The sequence below is a fragment of the Cetorhinus maximus genome, chromosome 15, assembly GCF_964194155.1.
Source record: "Cetorhinus maximus chromosome 15, sCetMax3.hap1.1, whole genome shotgun sequence".
Lineage (NCBI taxonomy): Eukaryota > Metazoa > Chordata > Chondrichthyes > Lamniformes > Cetorhinidae > Cetorhinus > Cetorhinus maximus.
In genome coordinates this window covers 83,086,135-83,102,209 of record NC_135893.1, presented here as the reverse complement: position 1 = coordinate 83,102,209, position 16,075 = coordinate 83,086,135, and the positions used below count along the sequence as shown (strand labels likewise).

The window sequence follows — 16,075 nt, the reverse complement described above, 5'->3', positions numbered from 1 at the left end:
AAGAGACACAAGGTGGTGCACAAAACTCAAACCACTGAGTCTGAAACCCTGGGAAGGCCTCTGGCTGCTTTGCCCCAGGTGCAGAGTCCAGGGAACATTGTGAAAGATAGACTTGTATTTACAGCTTTACAGCAGAATACTAGCAAAATAGATAAAGGGGAACTAGTAGATGTGGTGTATTTGGATTTTCAGAAGGCTTTTGATAAGGTCCCACACGAGGGGTTGATAAACAAAATTAGAACACATGGGATTGGGCGTAATATACTGGCAAAGATTGAAAATTGGTTGAAGGACAGAAAACAGAGAATAGGAATAAACATAGGTCATTCTCAGATTGGCAGGCTATGACTAGTGGATCAGTGCTTGGGCCACAGCTATTCACAATCTAAATCAATAATTTGGATGTGGGGACCAAATGTTAATATTTCCAAGTTTGCTGATGACACAAAGCTAGTTGGGAATGTGAGTTCTGAGGAGGATGCAAAGAGGCTTCAAGGTGATTTAGACAGGATAAGTGAGTGGACAAAAACATGGTAGATGGAATATAATGTGAAAAATGTGAAGTAATCCACTTTGGTAGGAAAAACAGATGTGCAGAGTATTTCGTACATGGTGAGAGACTGGGAAATGTTGATGTTCAAAGGGACTTGGTTGTCCTTGTTCATGAGTCACTGAAAGCTAACAAGCAGGTGCTGCAAGCAATTAGGAAGGCAAGTGGTATGTTGACTTTTATTGCAAGAGGATTTGAGTACAGGAGTAAAGATGTCTTACTGCAATTGTATAAAGCCTTGGTGAGACTGCACCTGGAGTATTGTGTACAGTTTTGGCCTCCTTACCTGAGGAAGGATATACTTGCCATAGAGGGAGCGCAATGAAGGTTCACCAGACTGATTCCTGGGAGGGCAGGATTGTCCTATGAGGAGAGATTGAGGGGACTGGGCCTGTATTCTCTAGAGTTCAGAAGAATGAGAGGTGATCTCATTGAAACATACACAATTGGATGAGCCCAAGAGCCCATGGGATCCAAAATTGGCTTAGTGGCAGGAAGTAGAGGGTGATGGTCGAAGGTTGTTTTTGTGACTGGAAGCCTGTGTCCCGTGGCATACAGCAGAGTTCGGTGCTGGGTCCCTTGCTATTTGTAGTGTACATTAATGATCTAGACATGAATGTAGGAAATATGATCAGTAAGTTCACAGATGACATGAAAATTGGTGGTATGTAAATGTCAAGGAGGAAAGTCAGACTACAGGATGATATAGACGGGCTGGTCAGATGGGCAGAACAGTGGCAAATGAAATTTAATCCTAAAAAGGGTGAGGTGATGCGTTTGGGAGGACTAACAAGGCAAGGGAGTACACGATGAATGGTAGGACCCTAGGAAGTTCAGAGGATCAGAGGGACCTTGGTGTGCATGTCCATAGGTCCTTGAAGGCGGCAGGACAGGTAGATAAGGTGAGTAAGAAGACATATGGGATACTTGCCTTTATTAGTTGAGGCATTGAATACAAGAGCATGGAGCTGTATTTAGTTAGTTAGGCCACATCAGGAGTATTGTGTGCAGTTCTGGTCACCACACTATAGGAAGGATGTGATTGCACTAGAGAGGGTGCAGAGGAGATTCACCAGGATGTTGCCTGGGCTGGAGCATTTCAGCTATGAAGAGAGACTCGGTAGGCTGAGGTTGTTTTCCTTAGAGCAGAGAAGGCTGAGGGGGGATCTGATAGAGGTATACAAAATTATGAGGGGCATAGATAGGGTAGATAAGAAGAAACTTGTCCCCTTAATGGAGGGGCCAATAACCAGGGGGCATAGATTTAAGGTAAGGGGCAGGAGGTTTAGAGGGGATTTGAGGAAATTTTTTTTCACCAGGGGCCAGGGGGGTATCTGGAACTCTCTGCCTGAAAGAGTGGTAGAGGTGGGAACCCTCCGCAACATTTAAGAAGTATTTAGATGAACAATTGAAATGCCATAGCATTCAATGCTACGGGCCAAGTGCTGGAAAATGGGATTAGAGTAGATAGGGACTTGATGACTGATGCAGACACGATGGGCTGAAGGGCCTCTTTCCGTGCTGTAAAACTCTATGATTCTTAATTCTTACAGGACTCGACAGAGTAGATGAAGGAAAGGTGTTCCCCCTCTCTGGGGATACAGTCTCAGAATAAGGGGTAGGCCATTTAGAACTGAGGTAAAGAGGAATTTCTTTCATTCAGATGGTGACGAATCTTTGGAATTCTCCACCCTAGAGGGCTGTAGAAACTCAGCCATTGAGTATATTCAAGATAGAGATTGATAGATTTCTACATAATAAGGACATTAAGGGATGTAAGGATAGTCGGGAAAATGGAGTTGAGGTAGAGGATCAGCTATGATATAGTTGAATGGCGGAGCAGACTCAACGGGCTGAATGGCCTATTCTTGCTCCTCTTTTCTATGTTCCTTCAGCCAATGAAGGACTTTTGAAGTGTTGTAATGTAGGAAGTGCAGAAGTCAATTTGCACACAGCAAGCTCCCACAAACAGCAATGTGATATTGACCGGGTAATCTGTTTTTAGTGATGCTAACTGAGTTATTTCAAGTGAGGAGGGGTTGGAGGCTCCAGTCCAGTTTTTGATGGACGGGTGGATGTAAGTCTTACTGCCAAGCCAGAGATTCCCCATGCTGCAGCAATTGAGTAGCAGTCAATGGAAGAAAGGCATTGATCCAACTAGCTGGATTCAGGTGATCTCTTTCGAAGATTTTGCTCATTACCTTTGGCTCCCATTGTGCCTCATGTGATGGGGAATGCAGATGATTGAATTGCACCTTGTGTCAGAATCCTGTCTGGATGAGATGTTATACCGAGGCCCAATCTGCAGATGGACATAAAAGATCCCATGGTACCATTTTGAAGAAGGGCCAGGGCATCCTGGCCAATAATTATCCCTCAACCAACCTCAACAACAGATTGTCTGGTTATGACCATATTGCTGTTTGTGGGATCTTGCTGTGCACAAATTGCACAGATTCCTGCATTTCCTACATTACAACAGAGATTACATTTTAAAACATTTCATTGAGATGTCCTGAGATCTTTGAAGAGCTGCACAGATATTTACGAATGTACAAAATTGGGAAAGACCAGAGGCCCCATCAAGGCTGGAGCAGTTCGGTGGCCTCTTTGATGGAGGATGTCAATCAATGCTGAGTTTATTTTAATTTGTTCGTGGGATGTGAGCAATAACAGCATTCATTGCCCATTCCTAACTGCCCTTGAGAATATGACAGTGAACTGCCTTCTTGAACCAATGCAGTCTCTGTGATGTAGGTACTCCCACAATGCTATTAGGATGAGAGAAATGTTTTGTCTAAGCTGCGAGAGTGCATGGCTGCAGAGAAATTCAGAATTTACAGTGCAGGCAGCAAACAGACACTCATAAGCAGTATTCCCTTTAAAATGTACACATCTGTAGCCACCCAGCAATCTTAAACGGTCTTACACTGCAACAAACAGGCTGTGCACAGCAAAGGAAAAGTAGACGGAACATTGATAGGGCGTTCCAGGATTTTGACACAGCGACGGTGAAGCAGCGACAATATATATCCAAATAAGAATGGAAATCGAGGGGAGCTTGCAGATGGTGGTGTTCCCATGCACCTGCTGCCCTTGTTCTTATAAGTAGGAGAGGTTGTGTGATTGGAAGTTACTATCAAAGAAGCTTTGGTGAAGTGCTGTAGTGCATCTTGTCGTACACTGCTGCCACTGCATGCCACTGGTGGAAGGAATGAATGTTTAAGCTGGTGGATGAGGTGCCAGTCAAGCAGGCTGCTTTGTCCTGATGGTGTCGAGCTTCTTGTGCGTTGTTGGAGCTGCATTCATCTGGGAAGGTGTTATGCTGCGTGTTTATCCCTAGGACAAATGTGAAAGGGAATTCCAATTTAGTAAGGGAGAGGTTGAGGGTATCAGTGATTCAACATCTGGGCATACAGATTGCTGTCATCAGCATATTTTTTTGTTTCTGTATCTTTTGCGGGCCTGGGAGGTCACTGCCTCCAAAAGACTATTTATATTTATTAATGTCTCCCTCTTTCTGGTAACAAGGCAATATTTAATCCAGCAATCTAAGTTATAATTCATTCTATGCGGCTCGCTTTTTAAAAACTTCAATAAGCAAAATCCTTCTCAAAGCTAAACAAGTATCCGCTGATCCTACTAATTTTGTTGCATGCTTAAGGATTGCTACCAGATTACTAGGATAATATGGACTGCTGACTGCTTTCTCTGGGCACTTCAGGTCTGGTTAATAATTATTCTCTTACAGTGAAGAAGGAAGGAGCACTTGTTTTTCTCTGTCATTAATTGGCAGGCAACAACATCAGATTCTCAGAAATTGATTGCTTCAAAGCTACATAATTACTTAGTCCTGAGATTTTGTTAATCTTTTGATTATGGAGAAGAATAACCACCTACTACCCGACAGATCAAAGTTGAACCTACCCCATAAGATGAAGATTTAACTTGTTTCGTAAGATGGACATTGAATATGTCCCTGAGCTTATCATTCATTTGTCCCATAAAATGCTGTCAAGTGTTCACTCCTGATATTTGACTTTCTGGTGTGAAATTCCCTAATTCATAACTATCGCCCTTGAACGTGTTGTCGCTTCCCAAATCCATTCCCATCTTGCCCTGAACACCATGTTTGAATTCCTCCAATTAGGTTTCTGCCCCTGTCACAATACTGAAACAGCTCTTATCAAAGTCACAAATGACATCCTATGTGACTGTGACAAAGGTAAACTTTCCCTCCTCATCGTTCTCAATCTGTCTTCAGCCTTAGACACGAATGATCACATCATCCTTCTCCAACACCTTTACACTGTCGTCCAGCTGGGTGGGACTACTCTCACCTGGTTCTATTCTTATCTACCATAGATCATGCTGTTTAAGTCAACCTGGTATATAAGATGACCCCATTTTTCCGGCCCCAAAAATCATGTTTTTGCATATGATTGGTGTCTCGAGTGTGAAACAGATCTTAATATGTAGATTTGCTTGAAGCATCCAGGCCCTGTGGCATGAATAAGATGGACTCTCAGGCTAGTGATGTCTATTACATGAGCTCCAAGGTTCTGTGATATGAATTAGACAGGTTCAGGAACTTGAAGTTCTAGAACTAGAACTGGATAAGTTCTGGAACTAGAAGTGTTATTGATAAAAATACAAGGAAACATTTAAGTAATTAAAAAAAAACGGTATTTCAGCCCATCAAGTCAGTCCTTCCACACAATAAGCTCTCTACTTATCAAAGCCTGTCCCTGTTCCTTAAATCTCTTGCTGAAAAGTTCTCCTACCTTAAGGAACAAAATATTTAAGTAGACAAAAAGTGGAAGATTAAATTAAATTCAGGGCCCAACAACTGGTATTTAAGAATATAAAAAATAGGAGTGGGAGAAGACCATTTGGCCCATTCAGCCTGCTCCACCATTCAGTATAATTATGGTTCCGCTTTCATGCCTGCTCCCCATATCCCTTGATTCCCTGAAAGACCAAAAATCTGTCCATCTCAGCCTTAAATATATTCAATGATGGCACATCCACAATTCTCTAGGATAGAGAATTCCAAAGATTCACAACCCTTTGAGTGAAGAAATTTCTCCTCATCTCAGTCCTAAATAATTGACTGCTTATCCCAAAACTGTGCTCCTGTGTTTTAGATTCCCTTGCTAGGGGAAAAAGACTCTCAATCCTGTCAAGCCCAATCATAATCTTGAATGTTTCAATGAGATCACTTCTCATTAAGAGAATATAGATATAGACCTAATTTACTCAGTCTCTCATCATAGGAAAACCCTCTCATCCCAGGGACCAATATAGAGAATCTTTGCTTCCAATGGAAGTATATCCTTTTTTAAATGTGGAGACAAAAATTTCACACAGTGTTCTAGATTTGGTCTCACAAAAGCCATGTACAATTGTAGCAAGATGTCTTTATTCTTGCACTCCAATCCCCTTGCAGTAAAGGCTAACTTGCCATTTGCTTTCTTAATGGCTCACTGTGCCTGCATGCTAACTTTTTGAGTTCCTTGTACAAATGCATCCAAGTCTCTCTGAACATCAACATTTACAAGTTTCACACCTTTTAAAAAATATTCTGCTTTTCTGTTCTTATGACAAAATTAAAGAACCTCACATTTCCCATATTATAGCCCATCTGTCACCTTGTTGCTCACTCACTTAACCTGTATATATTCTTTGCAGCTTCTTTGTGTCTTCCTCTTTGTGCATACGAACAAGGAGCAGGAGTAGGCCATTGAGCCTCTCGAGCCTGCTCTGCCATTTAATAAGATCGTGGCTGATCTGATAGTAACCTCAAATCTACATCCCACCTACCCCTGATAACCAATCTCCCCCTTGCTTACCAAGAATCTATCCACCTCCGCCTTAAAAATATTAAAAGTCTCTGCTTCCACCACCTTTTCAGGAAGAGAATTCCAAAGACACACACACGACCCTCTGGGTGAAAAAAATTTGCCTCATCTGTTTTAAATGGGTGATCCCTTATTTTTAAACAGTGACCCCTAGTTCTAGATTCTTCCACAAAAGGAAACACCCTTCTCATATACACACTGTCAAGACCCCCCGGGATCTTATATGTTTCAATCAAGTTGCCGCTTACTCTTCTAAACTCCAGTAGATACAAGCCTACTCTGTCAAACCTTTCCTCGTAAGACAACATGCCCATTCCAGGTACATCTTCTCTGAACTGCTTCCAACACATTTATATCCTTCCTTAAATAGCATGACCAATACTGTACACAGTACTCTAGATGTAGTCTCGCTAGTGCCCTGTACAACTGAAGCATAACCTCACTACTTTTGCATTCAATTTCTCTGGCAATAAATGATAACATGCTATTAGTTTTCCTAATTACTTGCTGTACTTGCATACTAGCCTTTTGTGATACATGCAATAGGACACCCAGACCCCTCTGCACCACAGAGCTCTGCAATCTCTCACCATTTAGATAATTTGCTTCTCTTCCTGCCAAAATGGACAATTTCACATTTTCCCACAGTATGCTCCATTTGCAAATCTTTGCCCACTCACTTAACCCATCTATAACTTTTTATAGCCTCCTTATGTCCTCTTCACAACTTACTTTCCTATCTTTGTCTCATCAGCATATTTGACAACCATCTCTTCAATCTCTCTTCATCCAAGTCATTTATGTAATGACATGCCATGAGCTTTTATTTTCCACAATTACCTTTGATGTGACACTTTATCAAATGCCTTCTGGAAATCTAAGTACAGTATATCCACCGGTTCCCCTTTATCCACAGCACATGTTAATTCCTCAAAGATAAGTGCCTTTCACAAAACCATGTTGACTCTGCCTAATGATTGTGAGCTTATCCAAGTGCCCTATTATAACTTCTTTAATAATAGCTTCTAACATTTTCTCTACGACAGATGTTAATCTAACTTGCCTGTAGTTTCCTGCTTTCTGTGTCCCCCTTTTGAATAATGGAGTTACATTTGCTATCTTCCAATCTAATGGGACCTTCCCAGAATCTAGGGAGTTTTGGAAAAACAAAACCAATGCATCAACTATCTCACTAGCCACTTGAGTAAATGCTGTTTGATAGCACTGTCGATTACCCCTTCCATCGTTTAGCTGATGATCGAGGGTAGCCTGATGGGCAGTAATTGGCTGGGTTGGCTTTGTCTTGCTTTTTGTGACAGGACATACCTGGGCAATTTTCCACATTGCTGGGTAGATGCCAGTGTTGTAGCTGTTTTGGAACAGCTTGGCTAGGGCACACAGCTAGTTCTGAAGCACAAGTCTTCAGTACTGTTGCTCGAATTTTGCCAGGGCCCATAGCCTTTGCAGTATCCAGTGCCTTCAGCTGTTCCTTGATATCATGTGGAGTGAATCGAATTGGCTGAAGACTGGCATCTATGATTCTGGGGACCTCAGGAGGAGGCTAAGATGGATCATCCACTCAGCACTTCTGGCTGAAGATGGTTGAAAATGCTTCAGCCTTATCTTTTGCTCTGATGTGCTGGACTCTCCCATCACTGAGGATGGGGATAATTGTGGAGTTTCCTCTGCCCTTTAGTTGTTTAATTGACCACCACCATTCATAACTGGATGTGGCAGGACTGCAGAGCTTAGATCTAATCCACTAGTTGCGGAATCTCTTAGCTTTGTCTATTGCATCTGCTTCCACTGTTTGGCATGCAAGTAGTCTTGTGTTGCTTCACCAGGTTAACACGTCACTTGTAGGTGTGCCTGGTGCTGCTCCTGGCAAGCTCTCCTGCACTCTTCATTGAACCAGGGTTGATCCTTCAGTTTGATGGTAATGGTGGAGTGGGGGTTATGCCGGGCTATGAGGTTACAGATTGATATTGAATACAATTCTGCTGTTGCTGATGGCCCACAGTGCCTCATGGATGCCCAGTTTTGAGTTGCTAGATCTGTTGTAGGGATAGAGGAGATTACAGAAATAGAGAGGGGCAAAGCCATAGAGGGATTTGAAAACAAGGATGAAAATGTTAAAATTGAGAGGTTGCCAGGCTGGAAGCCAACATAGGTCAGCAAGCATCGGGGTGAAAGGTGAACAGGATTTGGTGCAAGATAGGGTACAGGAAGCAGAGTTTTGGATAATTGTATAGCACTGACATAATAAAGGTAAAAATTACATCAATGGTGTTGAATAACTATGATTCTAATAATAAATAGGGCCAATTTTAACTCTGTGCAAGTGAATGGGTTTTGAATGAGCTAAAATCTCACCCCAAGTATGATGCTGAAATGACATTTGATGACTTCAGGATACATAGCCCATAAGGAATGTGTTCAGTAATGCAGTACAAAGCAAAATACAGTGAGTGCTGATAATCAGAAATAAAAACAGAAAATGCTAGAAATATTCAGCAGATCTGGCATCATCTGTGGAGAGAGAAACAGAGTCAACTTTTCAGGTCTGTGACCCTTCATGAGAACTAGGAAAGCTTTTCCAAGTTCTGATGAAAGGTTTTCGACCTGAAATGTTAACTGTTTTGCCCTCCACAGATGCTGCCAGGTCTGCTGAGTATTTCCAGCATTTTCTGTTTTGATTTCAGTAATGTGATGCTGTATATAAGATGCTTTCTAGGACAAAGCAATGAAAATGAGGTGGGAACTTTGTGGTTTATAGCAGATGGACTTTAAGACCCAGCAGAGTGAAGGGGGTGGAAATTGTGCTTGGATTTGGATGGGCTCTAGGACCCAGCGCTCTGCGGGTGTGGGGTGGAGCAGCCTGGAGCGCGCGATGTAAGTGAATGAGCGGTGACAGAGCGAGGGAGTGCAGCATGACAGGCTGCATCCGTCCTGTAATAGATAGGGCGGGAAGAGTCTGAGCTTTATCCCAGCAGAGAGAGAGAGAGAGAGAAAAAAGAACAGAAATTCAGGAGAAAAAGTGGAGCAGAGCAGCCCGACATAGAAGCGACAAGGACTGAGCATTGGAGAGACAAAGGACAAAGGAATCGCTATAGGGCTGCAGCCGGGATGTGATGTGTGGAGACCTGCTCAGCAGCTGGTGAATCAAGAGAGGGGCTGTGGTCCAGTCTCCTCGTCCTTCCCTGTCCCCACCCCTCCCATCCCGGCCTCATACTTCACCCCAAGGGAAGGAAACTCCCAAATTCCAACTGGGCAACAAACAGGAAAGGCTGGAAGAGCCGAGGGAGAGGGAGCATGAGGAAGGGGCTCAGGTGTCCAGAAGCTGCAGGTGAGTCTAAACCCTGGAGACTGTGCAGTTGGAGGGTCACAACCAGACCCACACACGGGGCAGGTGAACCTGTTTCTGCCACCTGAGCTGTGGCAGAGCCACCTCGTATTGTAACTGTTGGGAGCAAGTACGAGGGAGAACTCTACCTACGGTTTAGATGACAATTAGCAAGTCCCTGGTCCTCACTGGCGCTTTCCATTGGATCAAGCTTGAAATCGCTCCAGGTTACTTTAGAGTTGTGACATTAATGTTAGATGTTTTTATTCAGTATGAAGTCGGTCTCCGTTAATACAGATGACCTGGAACAACCAACAATTCTAGATGTTTAAAGAGGTGCGATTTCCTGTTAATGTTGGAGGCTTCCTAAAGCTGCAGCTGGTTTCTGTATATTGTATATCGGAGGACAACTCCAAGAGTTTGAGTTGCCTGTTGTCAGGGCGGGCAGTTTTCATCACCTCTCCTTCCTGCCTTGAATCTTTTTTCTGAATTTTTACCCCTCTTCTTGCTCCTTCTGACCGTGCTGATTCTTCACTGGGATATAGGGGTACAGTTCCACACATCCTCTGAGACCGCGCCCACTATTCACGTTTGAACAATATTGTTAACACAAAGCAGCAGTCAAAACCTGGGACCTCCCCGGCCACTGGTTTAGTCATAGTCATAGAGTTATACAGCACAGATACAGATCCTTCGGCCCATCGTGGTTTGTTCATCAGTATTTACAGTCATTAGAATGTAGATTGGGGATCTGTTGATTATTCTGATCACTTCAAACACAAAAGTACAGTTCTTAAAGATGGATTTTTGTCAAGGAGATTATGTTATTCCTTCATCTTAATGTATCCTCTGAACTGCCATGTAACCAACGCACTGTCAGAAGCTTCCAACATTGACTAGATTTAAAGATATGTGTAATGTCATGTATCAGATTAGATTGTGTACTGGTGAATATACATTGAGTGTGGAGCGGGAATGTGTAACAGAGAGCAATATGTGTGTGAGTAGTTTCTTCACTACTGAGGAAAAGCAAAGGTGTCAGCTGTAGCTCAGTGGTAGCACACTCATCTCTAAATCAGATCAACTGGATTCAACCCTCACTCCGGGGACTGAGCACATAATCCAGGCTGAGGGTGCACTGCACTATCGGAAGTCTTTCAAATGAGACGTTAAACCAAAGTCCCGTTTGCCCTTTCAGGTCAATGTAAAAGTTCCAAGCCAATGTTCTACCCGATGTCCTGGGCCAATATTTATCCTGAAACCACCAAAGTAAACAATCTATCATTTATCATTGTTAACGTTTCGAGTCCGTATGACTTCTTCAGAGCTAAAGAGAAGCAAGTACCCCTCTTTAGCTCTGAAGAAGAGTCATACGGACTCGAAACGTTAACTCTGTTTCTCTCTCCGCAGATGCTGTCAGACCTGCTGAGCTCTTACAGCATTTTCTGTTTTTGTTGCAGATTTCCAGTATCCGCAGTATTTTGCTTTTGTCATTTATCATTGCTGTAAGTGGGACCTTACAGTGCACTAATTGGCTGCTGCGTTTCCTGCATTACATTGATTGCACTTCGAGCAATATTTAATTGGCTGTGAAATGTTTCAGGGTGGCCTGAGGTCATGAAAGATGCCACAGAAGTGCAAGTCTTTCTTTACTCTATGTAACTGGTTCTTCCCATGGCTTGGCTGAGTGTCCGAAAATTAGCCTAGAAGTTGCTCTTATTGTGTTTTCGTGTCTCCATGGAGGTTGGAGTGCGAAATCTCTGCCCTGCATACTATCCAGCTGTTTCTTGAATCATTCAAAGGTTTTTCGGCTTCCACTTCCCAAAAGACTGCTGGCCGTTTTAATCACTTGTGTTAAGAGGTTGTTCAATCCTAAATTTACCTTTCATTAGTTTGAATCTTTGTCCCTTTGACACCGTCCTGACCCTGAGCTCTGGTTTGGAGCGGCCTAGTTACCTGACTCTGAGCCATGTTGTCCATGTGGTTCTGTCAGCGGGAAGAAACTGTGAGATTAAGAGGAGCTGTGCCGATGGCGCTGGAGCTTCATAGCAGGAGGGACAACTGGGTGTTCAAATTTGGAAGCCTCTGGGACAGGATAGTTTCACAATGGCACATTTTGGCCTGTACGCCCAGTCAAAAACGCCCCTTTGCAATGCCCATGCTGTGTAGCAGGAGCCAGCGACGATTCAAAGGCTGCCTGCGACTTGTGCTTGCCTCTTTTTCCATCAGATTTCAATGCGAAACCCGTTTACAGCTGGTGAAATTGTGCAGCATGTCAGATTACTGAAAGTACCTGGTGGCTTGCACGTTGCTGGTCGGGATATTACTGAAATCGAATTTCGGGGTAAAGGATTTGATTGAGGAAAGGCCCTGGGTGTTCAAAGAGATTAAACAATGTCTTTCCCACCATGTTTTCCCACCTGGCTTTGTCTGTTTTCATTGTACTGTTTGATGTGATTGAGACCCTGTCGGCTTTTTGCTCCTGAGGTTGTGGCTGTTTTCTTCATTTTCTCTCATATCCTTCGGTCACACTAACTTCTTTTCCTTCTCTAAGTGCCCTTGTATTGCATCTCTCTGCCAGACTGAGGGTGGAAAGGAGCCTATTTCATAGACTCTACTTGAGATGGCTGCCTGGTGGTTTGTGAGACCAGGCGGTTGATCACCTCCAGTCCATTGGTCATGTTCTCCTGTCCCATCTCTGCAGCACTCGATGCCACTCAAACAAGAACAGCTCGATGGAAAAAGACCACGATCCATCTAGTTCACCGTCTGTCATCCTGGTATGGTATAATGGAGTTGCTGACTAATCACTGCAATCAATCTCTATCAATTAATCTAACACAGACCCAGAAACGAGGAGAGGAAACTCCCAGTGGCAGAGAGCTTTGGGAAACATAAAAAGTCGCCTGCTCCTCCCAAGTCCTTCAGTCTTCACTTACCAGATGTCACGTTTCAAATGACTCATATACCATATCCCAAAATATTATTTTTTGAAAGAAGTTTATCAAATTTGCGTTTGAATGAAATTGTTCTCCACTAGTCTGCAATGCCTGTAGCCTAGCATGAATTTAGGTGAACTTCGCTATACAATTTTACACATATTACAATGGTGTACAAGCAGCAAACTAGCAGGACTACAATGATGCACATGAAAGCAAGTGTTGGGACATGTGGCTCTGAATTTGAACAGAGAATAGAAATCCATGGAACAGCCTGTGTAACACAGGAGGCATTCTGAAAGAAAATGCTGCCGGTATCACGTGTCAAAGGCTCAAAGAGCTTTGAAACGAAAACAGAAAATGCTGGAAAAACTCAGCAGGTCTTACAGCATCTGTGGAAAGTTAATGTTTGGAGTCCGCATGGCTCTTCAGCATTTTAGAGTTCTGAAGAAGAGTCATACGGACTCGAAACATTAACTCTGTTTCTCCCGCTACAGATGCTGTTAGGCCTGCTGAGTTTTCCCAGCATTTTCTGTTTTTGTTTCAGATTTCCACCGTTCGCGGTATTTTGCTTTTAGCTGAAAGAGCTTTTCCTGGTCGGTAATGGCATCCACTAGAACACTGAGCAGTTCAGAAGGCTCCGGGTATGCTGTCAGTTAGCTGGGTCAGTGGCACTCCTCTAATTGGTGTGTGTGTGTGTGCCTGTGTGTACAAAGTGGGTGAGGACAGTCTTGGCTGTGACTTCCTGCTGGTCTGCACTGTAGGGGTTTACGCCTGATGAGTAGCCAGCACCCACGGAGCTGTATCCCAACATACTGAGTCAATGCCTTCAGAAGGGGAGGGAGAAAAACTGGGATGGCAAATGAAAAACTTCTAAAATGCCGAAAGTGTTAATGGGGCTGATTAAATCCGTTACGAGTTGATGAATGGCCTGAATTTCAAATACTCTCGACGAACCTGGCTGACGCAAAGAATAGAATTATGTCACGTCCTCAGAGATTGTAAGTGAAGTGGAGAGAGAGAGACAGAGAGAGAGAGACAGATGGAAGGGATCCAGCTCACGCCACGGCACCTCACCTGACCTGCTTTTTTTCGGTGGTAAGTCATCAATATAAAGTTGCTTTACCTGCATTTGACCGAAATAGAATCTGTTTCGGTTGTGTGCAGACGTTCTCTGCTGCAGCCCTCTCCCTCCCCGAACTGCACTTTTCTTGTGGTTCCATGTCATGTGGACAGGATTGTTCACTGTTCAGTGGATTAAAGAGATTGTCTGGCACCCGAGCTTCATGTAGGCTGCGGTGGCAGTACATTGTCTTTCAGTGTCGGGAAGGTCGCTACATATGGTCAATGTGTGCCATAAGCTTATAGGAAGACCTTGGCATCGTTTAAGAAACAATTGGATACTGATACCCCCACATGGCTGAGTGATGTTGGCACCTGATTACAGACTTGCCTGCTGGACAGGCTGTATAGTTCCTGCTCCGTTTAGTTCCCAGTCTGGACCATGCCAAGTAGGGAGGGGATGAAAATGCAGTGAGTCCCAATGTGGTTATGAATGGAGCTTTATAAATGCACGTTCGTCTTCTCAGAGAGTGGAGGAAGTAGGTTGCAGGGGTTGGGTAACAGAATAGAACCAGGTTGTGAAGTTGGATGGATAACTCACAATCTCACTCCATTATTGTCCGAGACCAGGGGTTCATTGTAACAATGAGTGATGGTGGAGAAGGGCAGACATTGAATCAGCCGTCCATTATACGCCAGGCTTGATTTTCCCCATCACTGCCTTCAAAGCAAAATATAATCGGGTACGGTGTTTAATAGGCGGCTGATTTGCTCTAGTCCAAAGTAAAAATCACTCACCTAGAAATTTCAGAGCATTTTTTTTCCTAAATGACGTTGTTCTTGTGGCTGAAGGAGTTTAGGCGAGGGAGGGTTGAGATTTGCACGCACACTGCGGAATCTTAAATCTGCGTAGACGTTTCGTGAGCTGCCCAAACCCACTGCTGGATGCTTTAGTAACCCCTTTTTTTTTTGGGCTTGTTTTCAGTGCTAGGATGAATGTATGTGGGACTGAGCAGGACCTGACTCGAAGCTCATATGGCATGGTGGGCGACACGGAGGACATGCAGGCGATGGCCGTGCGAAGCCTTTCGGCATCAGACGTTCACAAACACTATGATTTCATCCGAGAACTGGGAAAGGGAACGTACGGCAAGGTAGAGCTCGTCATTCACAAAATCGCAGGTAATTTCAGGCAAACACATAACAGTTCCACGGTGCTGGCTGTCCTCAAACTCAGTGTGGACACTGTATGCTGAATCTGGAGGTAACACACTGGCCACTGGCCTCCAGGAAGATCTGCAGCTGTGGGTAAATATCATATGTTTCTAGCCAGGCCTTCATTTCAGTTGTGTCTCACTTGCAGGGAAGTTCTTCAAGGGAAGAATAAGATTGGGTTAGAGCTGACCTCTGTAGCCAAAACTTTACTCTCCCTCAATTGGGCAGTGAGTCAGGATGGGAGGGGTCACTCAAGGGTGAGTGGTGAGTGCCTGGTGAGTGAATAGAAGGGAAGGAAGAATAAGTTCTGAGAGCAGGAAAAGAGGGAATGGAAGGGCTGGGGCTCAGTATGGGACAGGGGAACAATAATTGGACTGGTTCAGAATATCTCAATGTGCAGACTAGAAGAATTGAGAGATTTATTCCCTTTTTAAGTCACACTTATAGAGTAGCACTTTTTGTTTTGTTTGGACAGAGAAATGGAACCAGAAACCATGGGATAGGAAAGGATAGGGAGCAAATAAAACAGTAGCTGCAGGGATTGGACAGTGCTTACTGCACTGTTATAGTATCTGCCCTCACATACTCCTGCCTGTTCAGGGAGTGGCAACACACCCTATAGTAACTGACTCCATGGGTTGTCTGTGTTTATCTATGTCTCTCTCTCTGCCTCTTTTTCTCGGCCCCTTTGACTTTTCCTCTAACACAATCGTTGTTGCTGTTTGTCTGCCTTAGAACACGTTTTACAATAGTGACTTTGTGTTGGGTGTGCTTGAAACTGGGGTATTTCCAAGTACAAAGTGTATGTTGTACAGGTTGTGTGGACTAGCACCATCACTTCTCCACCACCACTGTCACAACCCCCCCCACCCCCGGCCCCAAATCAGAGAGCAGATTACAAGTGGAAGGACAGGATGGGTAGGTATGTTGGAGAAATATGGTGAAACAGTGGATATAGGAAGATGGTAAAAAGATAGGATTGAGGGATTTGGTGAATGTGGGTAGATGAGTTGAAGGATATGGTGAGAGGGTGGGCTGATATGTCTGTTGTGAGAGTGTTGAGTCCGTGTGGACTGGATTTGTACACGAAGAAAAGTCACTAAGG

General features: G+C 43.8%; 1 protein-coding gene across 3 annotated transcripts in view; it reads left to right on the top strand.

Annotated features, from left to right (window-relative positions):
• Positions 1-16,075, top strand: part of sbk1 (SH3 domain binding kinase 1) — a 49,527-nt gene that overhangs the window by 28,051 nt on the left and 5,401 nt on the right. Inside the window, exons 1-2 of one of the 3 annotated variants that reach the window (XM_078559296.1) lie at positions 9,500-9,757; positions 14,741-14,937. In XM_078559296.1, coding sequence (XP_078415422.1) covers positions 14,748-14,937 — 190 coding nt within the window. In that variant the 5' untranslated portion in view covers positions 9,500-9,757; positions 14,741-14,747. Of the gene's footprint in view, positions 1-9,499; positions 9,758-13,518; positions 13,792-14,740; positions 14,938-16,075 lie in introns of those variants that run through there. The other 2 variants (XM_078559295.1, XM_078559294.1) reach the window with 2 other exon arrangements.